Raw genomic sequence first — 14,228 nt, 5'->3', positions numbered from 1 at the left:
TACTAATAATAAACAAGTGAAAGAAGAATATAATTAAGTGAAGTAAAAATACACCACAAATGGTTATCAAAAGCAAAGAATCACCTACATTTGTTGCCCCTAGATTTCTCAACACAACAACATAGAATACTTACAAAAATAAGCATGAACCAATCCTTTATTGCTAGAAAATGATGCCTTGAGAGAAAGATATTGTCTCCATAAGCAAATAATCCATAAAATATCACATCTCCGCAATAATCAAGTATATTTCATCTTGGTCGAAATCTCTCAAAGAGGCCAAATTGATCCACAAGTGATGATGAAAATAAGAATGGGGTGACCTCTATTTATATAAGGTCTACCTCAACAAATTTATGACTAATGAAGCCCCTACATAGTGTTTAACATAAAATTACCTTGGCATTACAAGCCAACCCATTAGCTAAATGGCAAAATATTCCATAAATTCCCACAGGTGTGAGTCGTAACCTCCAAAAGTGTTGATGTCATGACATTTTAGGGCTCCAAATGCAATTTCAAGGTGTGATGAGGTTTGGAAATTTGTCATAGTGCTAGTACTGTCCGAAATTTGAGGAAGGTTCCTCATATCCACCTCAAATCTTACTTTGGGGTCCTAATTTTTGCTACAGTGTCATCATGTTAGCTACATGGATCTCTAACTATCATAATAGGTTCTCCTTTGTCTAGTGTTAGGGCTTCTCCAGATGAAATAAGCCCTCCTACGCATTTCAATAGGAAACCATCCTCATCTGGTCTATGAATCAAGTCCTTCCCATCATGTTGTGTCAAGACCATCTTGGGGGCTTGCTAGGTCCAATGGAGTTATCATGAAGAATCCTCAATGCTAGCTTAAAGTAGAGCAATGTCCTAGGTCTTGATGATGCTATGGGACATGTAACATCTACTCAAGTCATCATGAGGCCCAAATCTCTCAATGTCGCATATGTGGGGTCATATATCTCTCTAAAGTGACCTAGTTACCTATGGACCACCTAAAAAAAACATGAACTCAAGTGAAAGCAACCATCCATCATATACAAAGATCATATATGCATCTAAGTGAGCCAAACATGAATGTTTGAGAATATTAATACTTCAAACAAGGGTCACCCTCTAATATTTAACTAGATCAAGTCCCATAAATGTGTTCCCTACCTTGATAGGGGTGGCTAATGGTCAACCCATTTAGGTGCTTCCAACCCTCAAGGGATAGTGAAAATTCCAAGGTCAACCCCTCAATCAATAAGTGTTAGTATAACTATGTGATAATGGAGGGGGAAAGGCTTCATGGCCAAGTGCCATGGTGAAGGGGACCACCTAATGTGGAGTCCACATCTTGAGTGTATGAATGTAAAGGAGGGAAAAATTGTGGAGGCACGATTAAACCTGCTTGGCCTATGCTTTTCACCCTTCTTGTGTGGCTTTTACATCTTCTTGATAATGTTTTGTATTACCACATATATCTCAAGGGTAAGAATCTTACTTTTTATGATGTAGCATTTTTATTACCCCCCATCAAGGTTGGGACATGCAAGGGTTCCTTTTGATGTAAAGGAGCATCATGTGCTCAGGAATGAGGCGATAGCGAATGAGGAGGGTAGAGCTCATGCTAGGATTTTTCCCATGTCCTAACTTATGTCCTGACCATCTCTTGCATATTGATTGATTTATTTATTTTGACATTGTGTCCACGAAATGATTTTTCATTCTTTTAGCTACATCAACCTTTAGGCCAATGGTTTTTGGCTCTACTCAAGGAATATGGAGTTGAGGGTGCCAAATCCCAAAGAACCAAAGATGAGTTATACCTGAAGAATGGATGTGGTATATGGGGCTTGTAATGTGTGATGGAAAGTTTCAAGTATGGTATAGGGATAATGAACACACTTTCTCAATACAGATTTTCTAGGTAGTGCCCTCCTATAATCCTAAGGCCTCAAGGAAGGTCCCACTAGAGTAGGTCTTAAGATTAACCCCCTAGTATGGTGATAGAATAAATTTACACCCAAGATAAATCAATCTTCCAGATCACCCCTTTATCCATGCTAAATGTCGAAAACAAACAAGTATAAGAACTCGATTGCAAAAAGGTCAAAGTACCTTTTGAATAATAACCCACCATTATCCAAGTGGAAAAGTTAAATGGTGAGAGGCATATGGAAGATGAAAATGGTAGAGGAACATGGCATATCATCGAAAAATAGTGGTTTTCAGGGTCTGGTGGATGGTTGGTTGTCTGATTGGTTGTCAAATATAGAAGAAAAGTTTTTCTCCTATGGGGTTATGCATTTTGGTGGGTAACATCTGGCTCCAACTCGGGGACATGTGCTCACCCTAGGGAACATGATCCATATTCTTGAATGGGGATTTCATGAGAACTCCAACAATACCTAGGCTCATAGACCTTTATCATGCATATCCAAGTCAATTTGTTTGTGTTGGGAAATGTAACTTGTTTCAGTCTTCATAATTGTCATTTTATCTCATGTCATGATGTAATTCTTATAAAGAAAAACAAAAATATTATTGAAACATGGGTTTCGTGTTTGGGTTAATGGTTAAATAGGTCAAGGTATCCATTGCATGCTTATAGGATTTATCATGAGGAAGTCAATATCATTTGTAAGACCCACGTGGGTATTATGTCATGCAATTTTGTCAAAAATAAGTGATTTAAGCCTCTAGCTCCAAGTCAAACTTTAGATGCACTTCATGTCGGCCTATGGAAGATCTTCAAGTCATCATAAATGCATAAGTCAATCTACATGTCGGCCTAGATCCTATTCAGGTCAGGCTCATAACCAACATATTCAACTCCTGGAAAAGCATAAATATATGTGGATACTCGCATTATCTTGTACACATATTTGTAGCTTTCAAAAGAAGATAACAATAAGACAGAGAATAGAATAGTATATACGACTAAATAACATAAATATTTTCTTCCAAATGAATCGAAAAATGAATTCTGCTAAGTCTGTCTCAGAGTGAAGTTGTAGGCAGTTCAAAGACACCTGAAGTTGCAGGCAGTTCAAAGATACCCAAAAATTGCAGGAAATTCAGAGGTCCAAATATCATGGGAAGCACAATGGTCCAAGGTTACAGTAATATTACAGGATCCGAGAAGTGAAAATTTTCAATGAGGTCCGACAAGTTCATAATTGTAGCGAGGTATGAAAATTACAGTGGAAGGAGGTGTAATTTCTGATTTGGAAGGACTCTAGAAGAAGTGTTGATTTGTAGCTAGAAGGCTTGACTTGGTCATTTGGTCTTGGAAGTCTCCTTTGAAGTTGATAAGAAGAATTTCTTGAGGGTTTTCCCAAATTGGTGGGGTTTTTCCCTGCCTACATTTGGTCTCTCTTGTCTCTTATATTTGCATTTTTGGTAGTTTCTTGATGAAAGAGCATTAAAACTAATTAATAAAAAAACATCAAACTTCACAAGTAATTATCAAGTTAAGGAAAAAAATATATATATCTCCTATCACTTTGATTTTCCAACATGGTATCAGAGCTAACGTAAAGGAGAGACACCTCATCTAGAGGGCAAAAATAATATCATCAGTGTAGCAGTCCCTTTTGAAAACTTACTTGAAGGCACCTCTTAATAAGTAGTGCACCTCCAAGGCTCTATGCCTAATCCAATGACATATTCGTGTAAGGAGATTAATAAGTTACAAGGAGAATCCAACTACAAGGCATGGAAAAAGAGAATTGACTTATCCCTTAGAGATAATGATGTCATGAAGTACGTTCTTGAAAAGGTCCATGTTCCAGATTTAGAGGATGAAGAAGAATTTGAAAAATGTGAAAAAGGGGATGTCAAAGCTCCAAGAATTATATTTGAATCTATCAAAGGCCCTCTCATTCCTTTTGTATCAAAACTATCTACATCCAAACAAGTCTATGATACCTTGGTGAAATTATTCTTTGTCAACACAAACAAGTAATCAACTATATCAATAAAAAATGAAAGATGAAGACACTATAGATTCCTTTTTCATGAAGTTATAAAAAATCACAGAACTCCTTGAAACTTGTGAGAAAAGATCTAATTCATAATTAATCACAATAGCAATAAATTATTTACCTATGTGCAAGGAAAAATCCTCCATCATTTCAAGAACTATGGTCTCAATGCTCAATAGAAGAACCCAAAATAAAAGCTAGAAGTAATGCTCATCCTGACAATGAAACTTCTCAAGCCTATTCAATGAAGTCAAGGAATAATTTTGTTAAGAAAAAGAGGAACAAAATAGAGACTTGTCCAAAATCCAGTGCTTTGGTTGTCATGAATATGGACATTATAAATCAGATTGTCCTAAGAACCCAAAGAACAACAAAACGAAGGAAATGTTTGAAGATTTAACAACTGAAGTTGGAGAACCCTCAAAGAAGCAGAAGGAAGATGTCAAGGACCTCTTCTATTAAGAATGATGGCTAGTGCTTCATACATAAACATTTAGAAAATGGTCTTGCATGATGACATGCATAATTTTTTTTTCTCTATCTCTCATCAGAACTAGCAAAAAGAGGAAGAAGTAGAGCACCTTGATTTGGCTTTGAAGAATCATGGAAGTAACACTAACTTGGATTCAGACGAAAAGCTTTGCAACGACTTCCATAATCATGGTTGACTAAGGTATTAGTCATAAGGTATATACATTTGTTGGATAAAAAATATGTTTGTGTTAAGGTTTGCTATGCATGCCTTGATCATAGGGTTTGTAGAATTCATTTTTGGAATCTAGGAATTACAAAACCCTAGATGATACTTGAAGTAGAAAACCCTTGTCAAATAAAAAAACCCTAATTATATTTTGATATAAATCCGATCACTTGACTTCTGGAGTTTGTAGTCGTCATCTTGTTGAAAGAATAATTTTTTAAAAACCCTTGTTAGTATTTGGAAACCCTGGTCAAGAGATAAACCTTAATATCTTTGTTCCCTGATAGAAACCCTAGCATTCGATTTTTAGGGTTTGTAGGTAGTCTAGGGTGAATGGAAAACTCGTAGAAAGGGTAGAGTTGGATTTCAGGTTCAAACCCTAAAGCTGATGTTTTATCAAGAGACTTAGGCTTTGGATCTGAAAACCCTAGGAGTTCTCCCTCTCTAAAATTCCATGGAATTCCTAGATTCTCAAAACCATAATCATGTTATTATCTTGTATATTTTTCTTGGTTGTAGTTATCAGTGAATGTTTAAGGTACATAATGAAGGAAGAAAAATGAGAAATATATGTTGCTCTTATGCCACAGAGAGCATATGAATGGAGGGAATGTTTAATTGGTAATCAAGTTGGATCCTTGGGCACTATGATAAAGGTAGACTCATATGGATATGAACCATGAGGATTTTGATGCTTTGTTAAAGAAGACTGTCATGGTGAGGTAAGTTTGATGTTAATGTCTATTATTGGTTATCTTGTTAACATGCCTTTTCTACCTGGAAAGATGTTGCAAGTATACATGATTATATTTGAGGCAAGTTCAATTGTGTGGATGTTGAGGAAAATTTCAATATCTGGTAACTAACATCATGAAGATCAAGATGTGCTCATCTTGGATTGGAAGGTAGTAGTGTAAGAATATAACTTGAAGTCCTAGAAGAAAGATCACTTTTGTGAGGAAGTTATGGTAAACTTGAAGTTTGGGAAGGTCCAATAGAAAACCTTCATTGATAAAATCAAGATGAAAGTGATGTGCAAGATAGATGACCTGAAACTTTCATGAGAAGATGGCTCTATGATCCATGGAAATAAGCAAGCTCTATAGAGTGAAATGCAAAGGAAAGAAGGAGCCATGCAAACTATAAAGAAATTATATATGGTATGAAAGATAGAAAGAATACTTGCTACTCTAATGTCGAGAATCTCCTCTAGGTTTAAGAGGAAGTATGTTTGGACACTAGTTCTCCCTGTTTCATGTACTAGACTAGGACTAACAACTGTAATTCTAGTGTGTGCATCATGGATAGGGAGAATGATTACTTGTTTGGTTCTCATGTTGTTAGGTAATACGATGGATTAGGATTGTTTTCCTAAGTCAAGTACATGGACATGGATAAGGAGAATGTTGGATTGGATAAGCATCTTAGACAAACATTCTTAGAGTCATGTAATGTGATGGATTAGGATGAAGATCCTAAGTCACATGGAATTGGATAAGAATGGTTTAGTGGTAGGATTACTCTCGGTATCCTAGGTGGATTATGTACCATGATGAGGAAGTTTGTTGTCCTATGGAATGACTCCCAACATTGTGCTATGATCTTGTGAGAGATAGAGTGTACTTGTCAAGGGCTTGGGTAATGTGATAATGTTGGCTATGATGAGTGATGCTTATCAATCTAGATCTCTTCTTATAAGAACTTTTCAAATGGGGTATTGTCCTACTACCGGTTGGAAAATTATGAATACCTCCCTAATGAAGAGGGAGAGTTGGGAAATGTATCTAGTTCCAGCCTTCATAATTGTTATTTTATCTCATGTCATGATGTAATTCTTATACAAAAAAATAAAAATAAAAAAATATTATGATGTCATGATGTAATTCTTATACAATATATATATATATATATATATATATATATATATATATATATATATATTATTGAATCATGTGTCTCATGCTTGGTTCATTGGTTAAAAAGGTCAAGGCATCCATTGCATTCCTATAGGATTTATCATGAATAAGTCAATATCATTTGTAAGACCCGCTTGGGTAATGTGTCATGTAATATTTTCTAAAATAATTCATTTAAGCCTCTAGCTACAAGTCAACCTTTAGATATTATAGTTCAAGCTGTGCAATGGAAGCTCTTAAAATCATCGTAAATAGTATTATAAGTCAATCTACACGTCGACCTAGATCATGTTCAGGCCAGCCTCATAACTAGCCTATTTGACTCTTGGAAAGGAAAGTGTGTGTGTGTGTGTGTGTGTGTGTGTGTGTGTAGAGAGAGAGAGATACTCACATTATCTTGTACACATATCTATAGCTCGAAAAAGAATATAACAAATAGACAGAGAATAGAACAATATATAAGACCAAATAACATAAAAGTTTGCTTCCAACCAAATCTAAAGAGTAAGTTTGCTAAGTCTGTCTTTTAGAAAAGTTGCAGGCAGTTCAAAGACACTCGAAGTTGTAATAAGTTTAGAGACACCCAAAAATTGCAGGAAATTCATAGGTCTGGATATCATAGGATGCATAGTGGTTTGAGGTTATAGTAAGATTGCAAGATCTCATAATTTCAGAATTGCAGTGAGGTCCAAAAAGTTAAGAGTTGTAGTGAGGTCAGAAAATTACAATGAAAGGAGCTAGCATTTATGATTTTGAAGGACCCTTGAAGAAGTGTTGACTTGTAGCTAGAAGGCTTGACTTGGTCATTTTGTCTTGGAAGTCTCCTTTTAAGTTAATAATAAGAAGTTCTTGAGTGTTTTCCCCTGTTGGAGGGGTTTTTCTCTAGCGTGGAGTGTACATTTGGTTACTCTTGTTTCTTATCTTTACGTTTTTGGTAATTTCTTGATAAAAGAGAACTAAAACTAATTAATAAGAAAACGTAAAACTTCACAAGTAATTATCAATTTAAGGAAAACCAATATTGATATTCTATGACTTTGATTTTCCTCTTTTTAGATATTTTGCTAAGACAAACATATCGAGAAGGAGAAGGCTTACTAAAATTTGGGGGTCCTTTGGAATGATATTGAATCGTACCTGGGATAAGCTGGTGAATAACATTGGGATTTGGATTAGAGAAAATTACATGGAGCGATGGCGACTAGGGTTTACTCTGCATGAATGGCCATGAACCCTTCTGATGGGGTTTGCAGGCCAGTCCACGGCCCTGTAAACCCCCACCTGTACCCCTGTACCTCCACCTTTCTCGCTATTGGCTCGCGCGTCTGCTCTCGGGTCCCCCGCGCCCCGTGACTCACACTTTTCTTTTTTACCCCGCTGCACTCAGCGTTCACGCTCATTTCACCTCGGTTTTTTTTACTCCCCCCAGGGTTTACTGCGCTCCTTGTCTTGGTTCGAAGTCCCCGCTCCGCCTGCCGACAGCTCGAAGGCGTTGCTTTCACAGATGCTGAAGAACATGACCTGCAGCTAGACCTCCAACAGCATCATCCCAAACGGTTACTCCGCTGTCGATGCCGACGTCCTGCGGTTACCTGGTTTCGAGGCTGTCCCTCTCAAGCGGTTACCTGTTTTCCGAGGAAGGAACTGCAGCTGTCACCATGGATTCGGAGGAAGTTGATTATTCGGAGTCCCCGCTGGCGGAAAGCTCCATCTGGCACTCCACGTTTGCCTCTTCAGGGGGTTTACACAGTGAGCACTTATCTGCTAGTTTGGAGCATCTGTCGCCCACCATCGACCCTTCACTCCCCACCTCCCTTTACCCTGGCGAACCCTCCTCCTGGAACTCTTTTGCGGTCCCCTCTCCTGCTTCACTAGGGTTTCTGGCGGATTGTCTACAATCTTCCCCGGTTAGTGCTTCCCCACAAGCGCCGGTCATACCCTCCCAACCCCTCCCCCGATTACCTCTCTGGAGCTCCCCTCCCTCTCGTCAGCAAACCCTCCCATCTCTATCTCAAACCCTCCCTCGGGTCCCTCTGCCCCCTCTGGTAGTTACCACGCGGTCCCTCCCCTCCCTGAAGCCTTCCCCTCTCTTGGGACCATCCCCCCTCCCCCTCCCTCCTTCCCTCCCCCCGTGGGTTCCCAGGACACTGCAAATCCGGGCCGTATGTCCTCCCGCCCTACCAAGAAGCAGCGTTGTTTCAAATCTACTGCGGAGGACGTTTTCCTTCGGCTGGAAGAAGATATTCAGTGGGGCGACGTCATGGATCTAGCGGACTGCGTCCTGGTGGGTCGGATTAGAGGCAGACATGCATCGGCTGCAAAATTAAAACAGTGGGCGACCGAGATTTGGGGACCATATCTAGCGGAGATGCCATCGGTCCAGACTTTTGTGCGAGGATGGTTTGCACTCCGATTTGCAAGAGCGGACCACACGAGCTGGGTTCTTTCCTCGTTCTGGCATTTTGAAAAAGCCCCGGTCCTCCTCAAACGGTGGACGCCCCTTTTCGACCCGGAGACGGAGCTTTTAGGCATTGGACCAGTTTGGGTTCGGCTCCCGGGCTTACCTCCGCAGTACTGGTCGGAAGATATTTTCAAAAGAATCGGGAATGCCCTTGGCACCTTCATGGAAACAGATAAGTCCTATATTGCATCAGGCTCTTTGGCATTCGCAAGGATACTTGTTCACATGGATACCAGGGGGGGCGTGCCTGAACATATCACTATTCAATGGAAAGCCACTTCTAGGAAGCAGAAGTTGGACTATGAAGGTATACCCTACAGATGCAGAAGGTGCCACCAGGTGGGACACCTATTCAGGGACTGCCCCCTCCTTCAGAAGTCTCAGCAGACTGCTCCAGGCCAGGAGCTACCCTCCTCTGAGGGGATGCCAGATCCTCCGGTTGCTGTGGCTCCAAGAGCGGATAACATCATCAACTCGGATACGGTGGAAGCGCCCCAAGCTCCTCGCCGCAGGAAGCAGACATCTAAAGCGCCCAGGCCTCCATCCCCTCCGCTGACGCGTTCAAAGGCAGCAAAGGGAGCGGTCTTCTCCTCGGGTATGTCCACTTTTTCGTCTGCCTCTATTTCTCATTTTGCATCATTGAGTTTATCTTCGGCTGGCATCCCCCCCCCCCATCAGGCTCCCTCCCCCCTCATCCCCGTCGGCACAGGACCTGGTAAAGGTACCCTGTTCATCCCTCCTCCCTGTCGGCTCACTGTATGTTACCTGCCCCATTCCCGGACATACAGGCCATCCTTCTTTATCCTCCTCCCCCTCTTTCCCCCTCCCTTCCTTTCCCTCGCCGTCCCCCTCTGTTAACTCGTCTCCGAGATATCCTACCCGATCGTCCACAAAACTGAAAATCTCGGACTCCGTTGGGATGCCGGTGGATCCCCAACTCTTTTCGCCTAAGCAGGGGCGCGGTCGACCCTCCTCAAAATCGATTGCTCAGAAACAAACGGAGGAAGACATACTCCTTGGCAAACAAAAAACTCTTCCCAGGGCCCTTAGAGCGCAAGATACCCTCCCCCATCCCCCTCCATGATTATTTTGTCCTTCAACTGCAGAGGGTTGGCCAGCCCGGACAAAAAAATGGCCCTGAAGCGACTCTTACTCTCAAACCCTGTGGACATTATCTTCTTACAAGAAACTTTATGCAAAGCAGACTCGGCATCCTCCATTCTGGGTTCATGGCTGCCTGGGTGGACTTTCTCGGCCATTGATGTCTCAGGCCGATCAGGAGGCATAGCTATAGGCTTCAAGAACAAATCTCTTATGCTAAAAAACATCTGGGGTGGAGGGGGTTTTCTGGGGGCAGAGATATACTCGAGAGACTTGGAGGAAAATCTCATAGTATTAAATGTCTATGGCCCCTGTGTAAACAGAGAGCTTTTCTGGCATAAGCTCCTTGGATCCCCAATCCTTCAAGCGGAGAACATCATTCTGGGTGGAGATTTAAATTTCTCTATAGGGTTCTCCGAATCCTGGGGACATCTAGCTCAAATTGATCCCCTCTCTGATTACTTTGGGCAGCTACTTGAAGATCACCATTGGATTGATCTCCCTTCAGCTAAGCTCCAATTCACTTGGAAGAACAATAGATCAGGGGATCAAAGCCTAGCGAGAAGGCTGGATCATTTTATCATGAAAGAAGGTCTCTGCTCCCTATTCCCTCGAGCTCGTCAATGGGTGGGAAGTGGAGGGATCTCGGACCATAGGCCCATTTTTCTGGAAATAGAAGTAAGACAACGAGCTCAAAATGCCCCATATAAATTCAATGCAAATTGGCTCCGGGATCCATCATACTTAAAGTTGATAACGGATTACTGGAATGCTCACCCAATCTCTGAGAATATGGACCCAGCCAATGGCTTGGTTAGAAACCTCACAGAAATCAAAGGAAAATCTAGAGAATGGGCGAAAACAAAGAGGAAACAGGATGATCAGATTCTCTCCCAGGCGGAACAAGCAATTGAGGCCCTTGAAGAAAATTCAGATGGAACCTATATATATCCTGAACAGAAAACTTTGTTTGAAGACCTAATCAAAAGGAGAACTCATATACTCAGAGATAGGGAGGACTCTTGGAGACTTAGGAGCAGAGCCATATGGCTCAAAGAGGGGGATGAAAATTCAAAATTTTTCCACCGTTTTGCAAATGGGCGAAAGGCGATCAACACAATTTGGGAACTGAAAGATGAACAAGGACATCAGGTCAGCAGTCAAGGGGAACTTGCATATCTTGCATCCTCACATTTTAAGAATATATACAAAGCTCCAGGTCAAGCAAATCTCTTAGAAATAATGAGGGTTGCAGAACTTTTCCCAAGATTTGTGGATGAGGATGAGGCGGAGGAGCTGACTAAAGATATCTCTTTGGAGGAACTGGAAGCCACTATCAAAGGCTTCCAAAAGGACAAAAGCCCGGGTCCCGATGGCTGGACTATTGAATTCTTCTCAGCCTTTTTTGAGCTTATTGGAAATGACATTCTCAAAGCCATTAACCACTGCTGCCACAATGGATCTATCCCCTCTAGCATCAAAGCCACTTTCATTGCACTCATCCCAAAATCGGATAAGCCAGTATCTTTTAATGACTTCAGGCCTATCTCGCTCTGTAATTGCCTCTATAAGATCCTGGCCAAAATTCTAGCGAACAGGCTTAAACCCATCCTTTCGGCCAACATATCCTCTGAACAATTTGCTTTTCTCCACAAGCGCCAGATCCATGAAGCTATTGGCACTGCACAAGAACTCCTCCACTCCATGAAGAGCAAAAACCTAAAGGGTATGATCCTCAAGGTGGACCTCTCAAAAGCCTTTGATAGGGTAAATCTTCTTTACATCAGAATGCTCCTCCCTCATCTGGGTTATTCTACCTATTCATCAAAAGAATCATGTGCTGCATCTCTGATGTATCTTTCAGTGTCCTCCTTAATGGTTCCCCCACCCCTTTTTTCACTGCTGAAAGAGGGCTCAGACAAGGCTGCCCCCTATCTCCCCTACTTTTTTTACTCATCATGGAAGGTCTAAGTAGATTGATTGCAGCAGAACACAGAAGAGGTCGTATAAAAGGAATCAAAATCACAGACAACTGTTTCCTCACACATCTCCTGTTTGTGGATGATGTACTAATTTTCTTAAATGGAGGTATGGTTGATTCATCGGAATTACATCAGGTTTTCGATCTCTTTCAGAAAGCTACAGGGATGGTAATAAATGTTCAAAAATCTACCCTTTCAGCGATCAGTTGTTCTCCACAAGAAGTCATCTATACCAGGAATCGCTTTCCTTTCCAAATTCACCCCATGGAGGAAGGGCTAAAATACCTGGGATTCCGGATCAAACATGGAGGTTACAGAATAGCAGATTGGATTTGGTTAATCTCTAAGGTGGAGAAAAGAATCAATGTCTGGTATAACAGATACCTTACTAGGGCAGGCAGACTCATTCTTATTAAAGTTGTGCTGGAAGCAACGCCGGTGTACTGGATGTCCTTGGCGTGGATACCAAGGGGGATACTATCTAGGCTTCAAAAAATCTGCTGCAGATTCTTATGGAAGGGATCAAATCAAGGAAATCTCTTTGCTTGGGTAAAATGGGACTCCATAGCTAAACCAAAAAAATGGGGAGGATGGGGAATTAAGAGATTAGATTTTTTTGCAAATGCTCTCGCTGCAAAAATGGGATGGCAACTCCTCACGTCTAATAGCCTCTGGCAGAAAGTTGTCTTGGAAAAATATATTGCACCTGAAAGTGTCTTCAGCTGGATCCGCAGGGATCATAGGGGAAGTGGTAATCATTCCATCATATGGAAAGCAGTCCTTAACTCTCTTCCTCTAATCAGGGAGGGCCTGACCTGGAGAATTAAGCAAGGAAATTCTGTTCGCATTGGTGTCGACCCCTGGATTGGCTGCGGAAACATGCAAAGACTATCAGAGCGGCTTCTAACACATCTAAGGGATCAAGGAGTCACGCACATTGCCCACATTGCTGACCATGGAAATTCTGGTTTCCTCCATCAAGCTTGGAGGTCTTCCCGTGATCTCCACATTCCGGATCAATGGAGACAAGAATGGAATTCTTACACTGAGGCTCTCTCACAAGCTCACATCAGAATATCGGAGGGAGAAGATGAAATTGTCTGGGCCCATGCAAAATCAGGAGCATACTCCCCAAAAGAAGGTTATTTGCAGCTTATGCAACACCACCAGCCAGACATCTCACAGCCATGGTGGAAATCAATCTGGCATCTAAAAGCCGCCCCCAGAACTCGGATACTCATGTGGGCTATTCTCTCCAACAAGATTCCTACTGGGGCAAATCTGATCAAAAGGTCCTTCTATGGCCCCTTCTGGTGCCATCTTTACAGAAGCAACGAGGAAGATACGGAACACTTATTTCTCACATGTCCGGTGATTCTGGAATTATGGTCACTCCTCTCTTCTCGTTCCCCCTCCCTTCACCTGTGGCAAGGCCAGACTATCGCTGAGGCTTGGGATAACTGGCAGGTACAGCACTCAGGAAAAGACAGGAAAATACCTCTCCTCATGTGTTGGTCAATCTGGATCACAAGAAATAGAGCAATTTTCGACCAAAAAATCCCTCACTGGCCGATCACCATTGCCCACATATTAGCAGACCTCGCTCTCATTCCTGATGATCCTCCTCCGGCCGTCCCTCGATCCATCACCCCTGAACACATTGATAAATCTTTCCCCTGGGCATATTTTGATGGCTCAGCCCAAGAGGATGGCTGTGGAGGGGAGGCTTTCTTTTCTTGCATGAGAACCACTCTTTCTCGCTACAAATTCCACTGGGAAGAGGCACAAACAATTATGCGGAACTCTCCACTGCAAAATTTCTCATATCCTTTGCACTAGAGAAAGGATGCACAAAATTACAACTGTTTGGTGACTCCATGATTGTTTGCAATTGGCTAACAAGAAAATCAAATTGCACTGCTTTCTCTTTGAGACACATCCTGGATGAGGCACTCAGACTAACAGATGCTTTTGAAAATTTTGACTGTCGACATATATACAGGGAGCGCAACACTCGGGCGGACTACCTATCCAAACAAGCAGCGCAGAGGCAAGAAGAGACCTGGTTAATACAAGAAGATCGGGATGGTACCTACT

At 41.6% G+C, this 14,228-nt stretch overlaps 1 protein-coding gene across 1 annotated transcript; it reads left to right on the top strand.

Annotated features, from left to right (window-relative positions):
- The first annotated feature begins 8,751 nt into the window (after positions 1–8,751).
- On the top strand, positions 8,752–13,970 carry LOC149242505 (uncharacterized). The gene is made up of 3 exons (XM_089370860.1): positions 8,752–9,643; positions 10,253–11,670; positions 12,267–13,970. The coding sequence occupies exons 1-3, from the start codon at positions 8,752–8,754 to the stop codon at positions 13,968–13,970; spliced, it is 4,014 nt and encodes a 1,337-aa protein (XP_089226986.1).
- Positions 13,971–14,228: the final 258 nt, after the last annotated feature.

This window comes from Pinus tabuliformis, chromosome 8 (assembly GCF_031772625.1).
Source record: "Pinus tabuliformis cultivar Carrire ecotype Pingquan chromosome 8, CPIR1, whole genome shotgun sequence".
In the NCBI taxonomy this organism is placed as follows: domain Eukaryota; kingdom Viridiplantae; phylum Streptophyta; class Pinopsida; order Pinales; family Pinaceae; genus Pinus; species Pinus tabuliformis.
Note: the sequence above shows the minus strand (reverse complement) of the source record. Positions and strands in the feature narration are given on the sequence as shown.

Coding starts and splice junctions, on each gene's coding strand:
- LOC149242505 (XM_089370860.1), top strand. CDS start 8,752: ATGTCCTCCCGCCCTACCAAGAAGCAGCGTTGTTTCAAATCTACTGCG. Junction 9,644..10,252: donor GGGAGCGGTCTTCTCCTCGG/GTATGTCCACTT, acceptor TATGCAAAGCAG/ACTCGGCATCCTCCATTCTG. Junction 11,671..12,266: donor TCCCAAAATCGGATAAGCCA/GTATCTTTTAAT, acceptor GAATTACATCAG/GTTTTCGATCTCTTTCAGAA.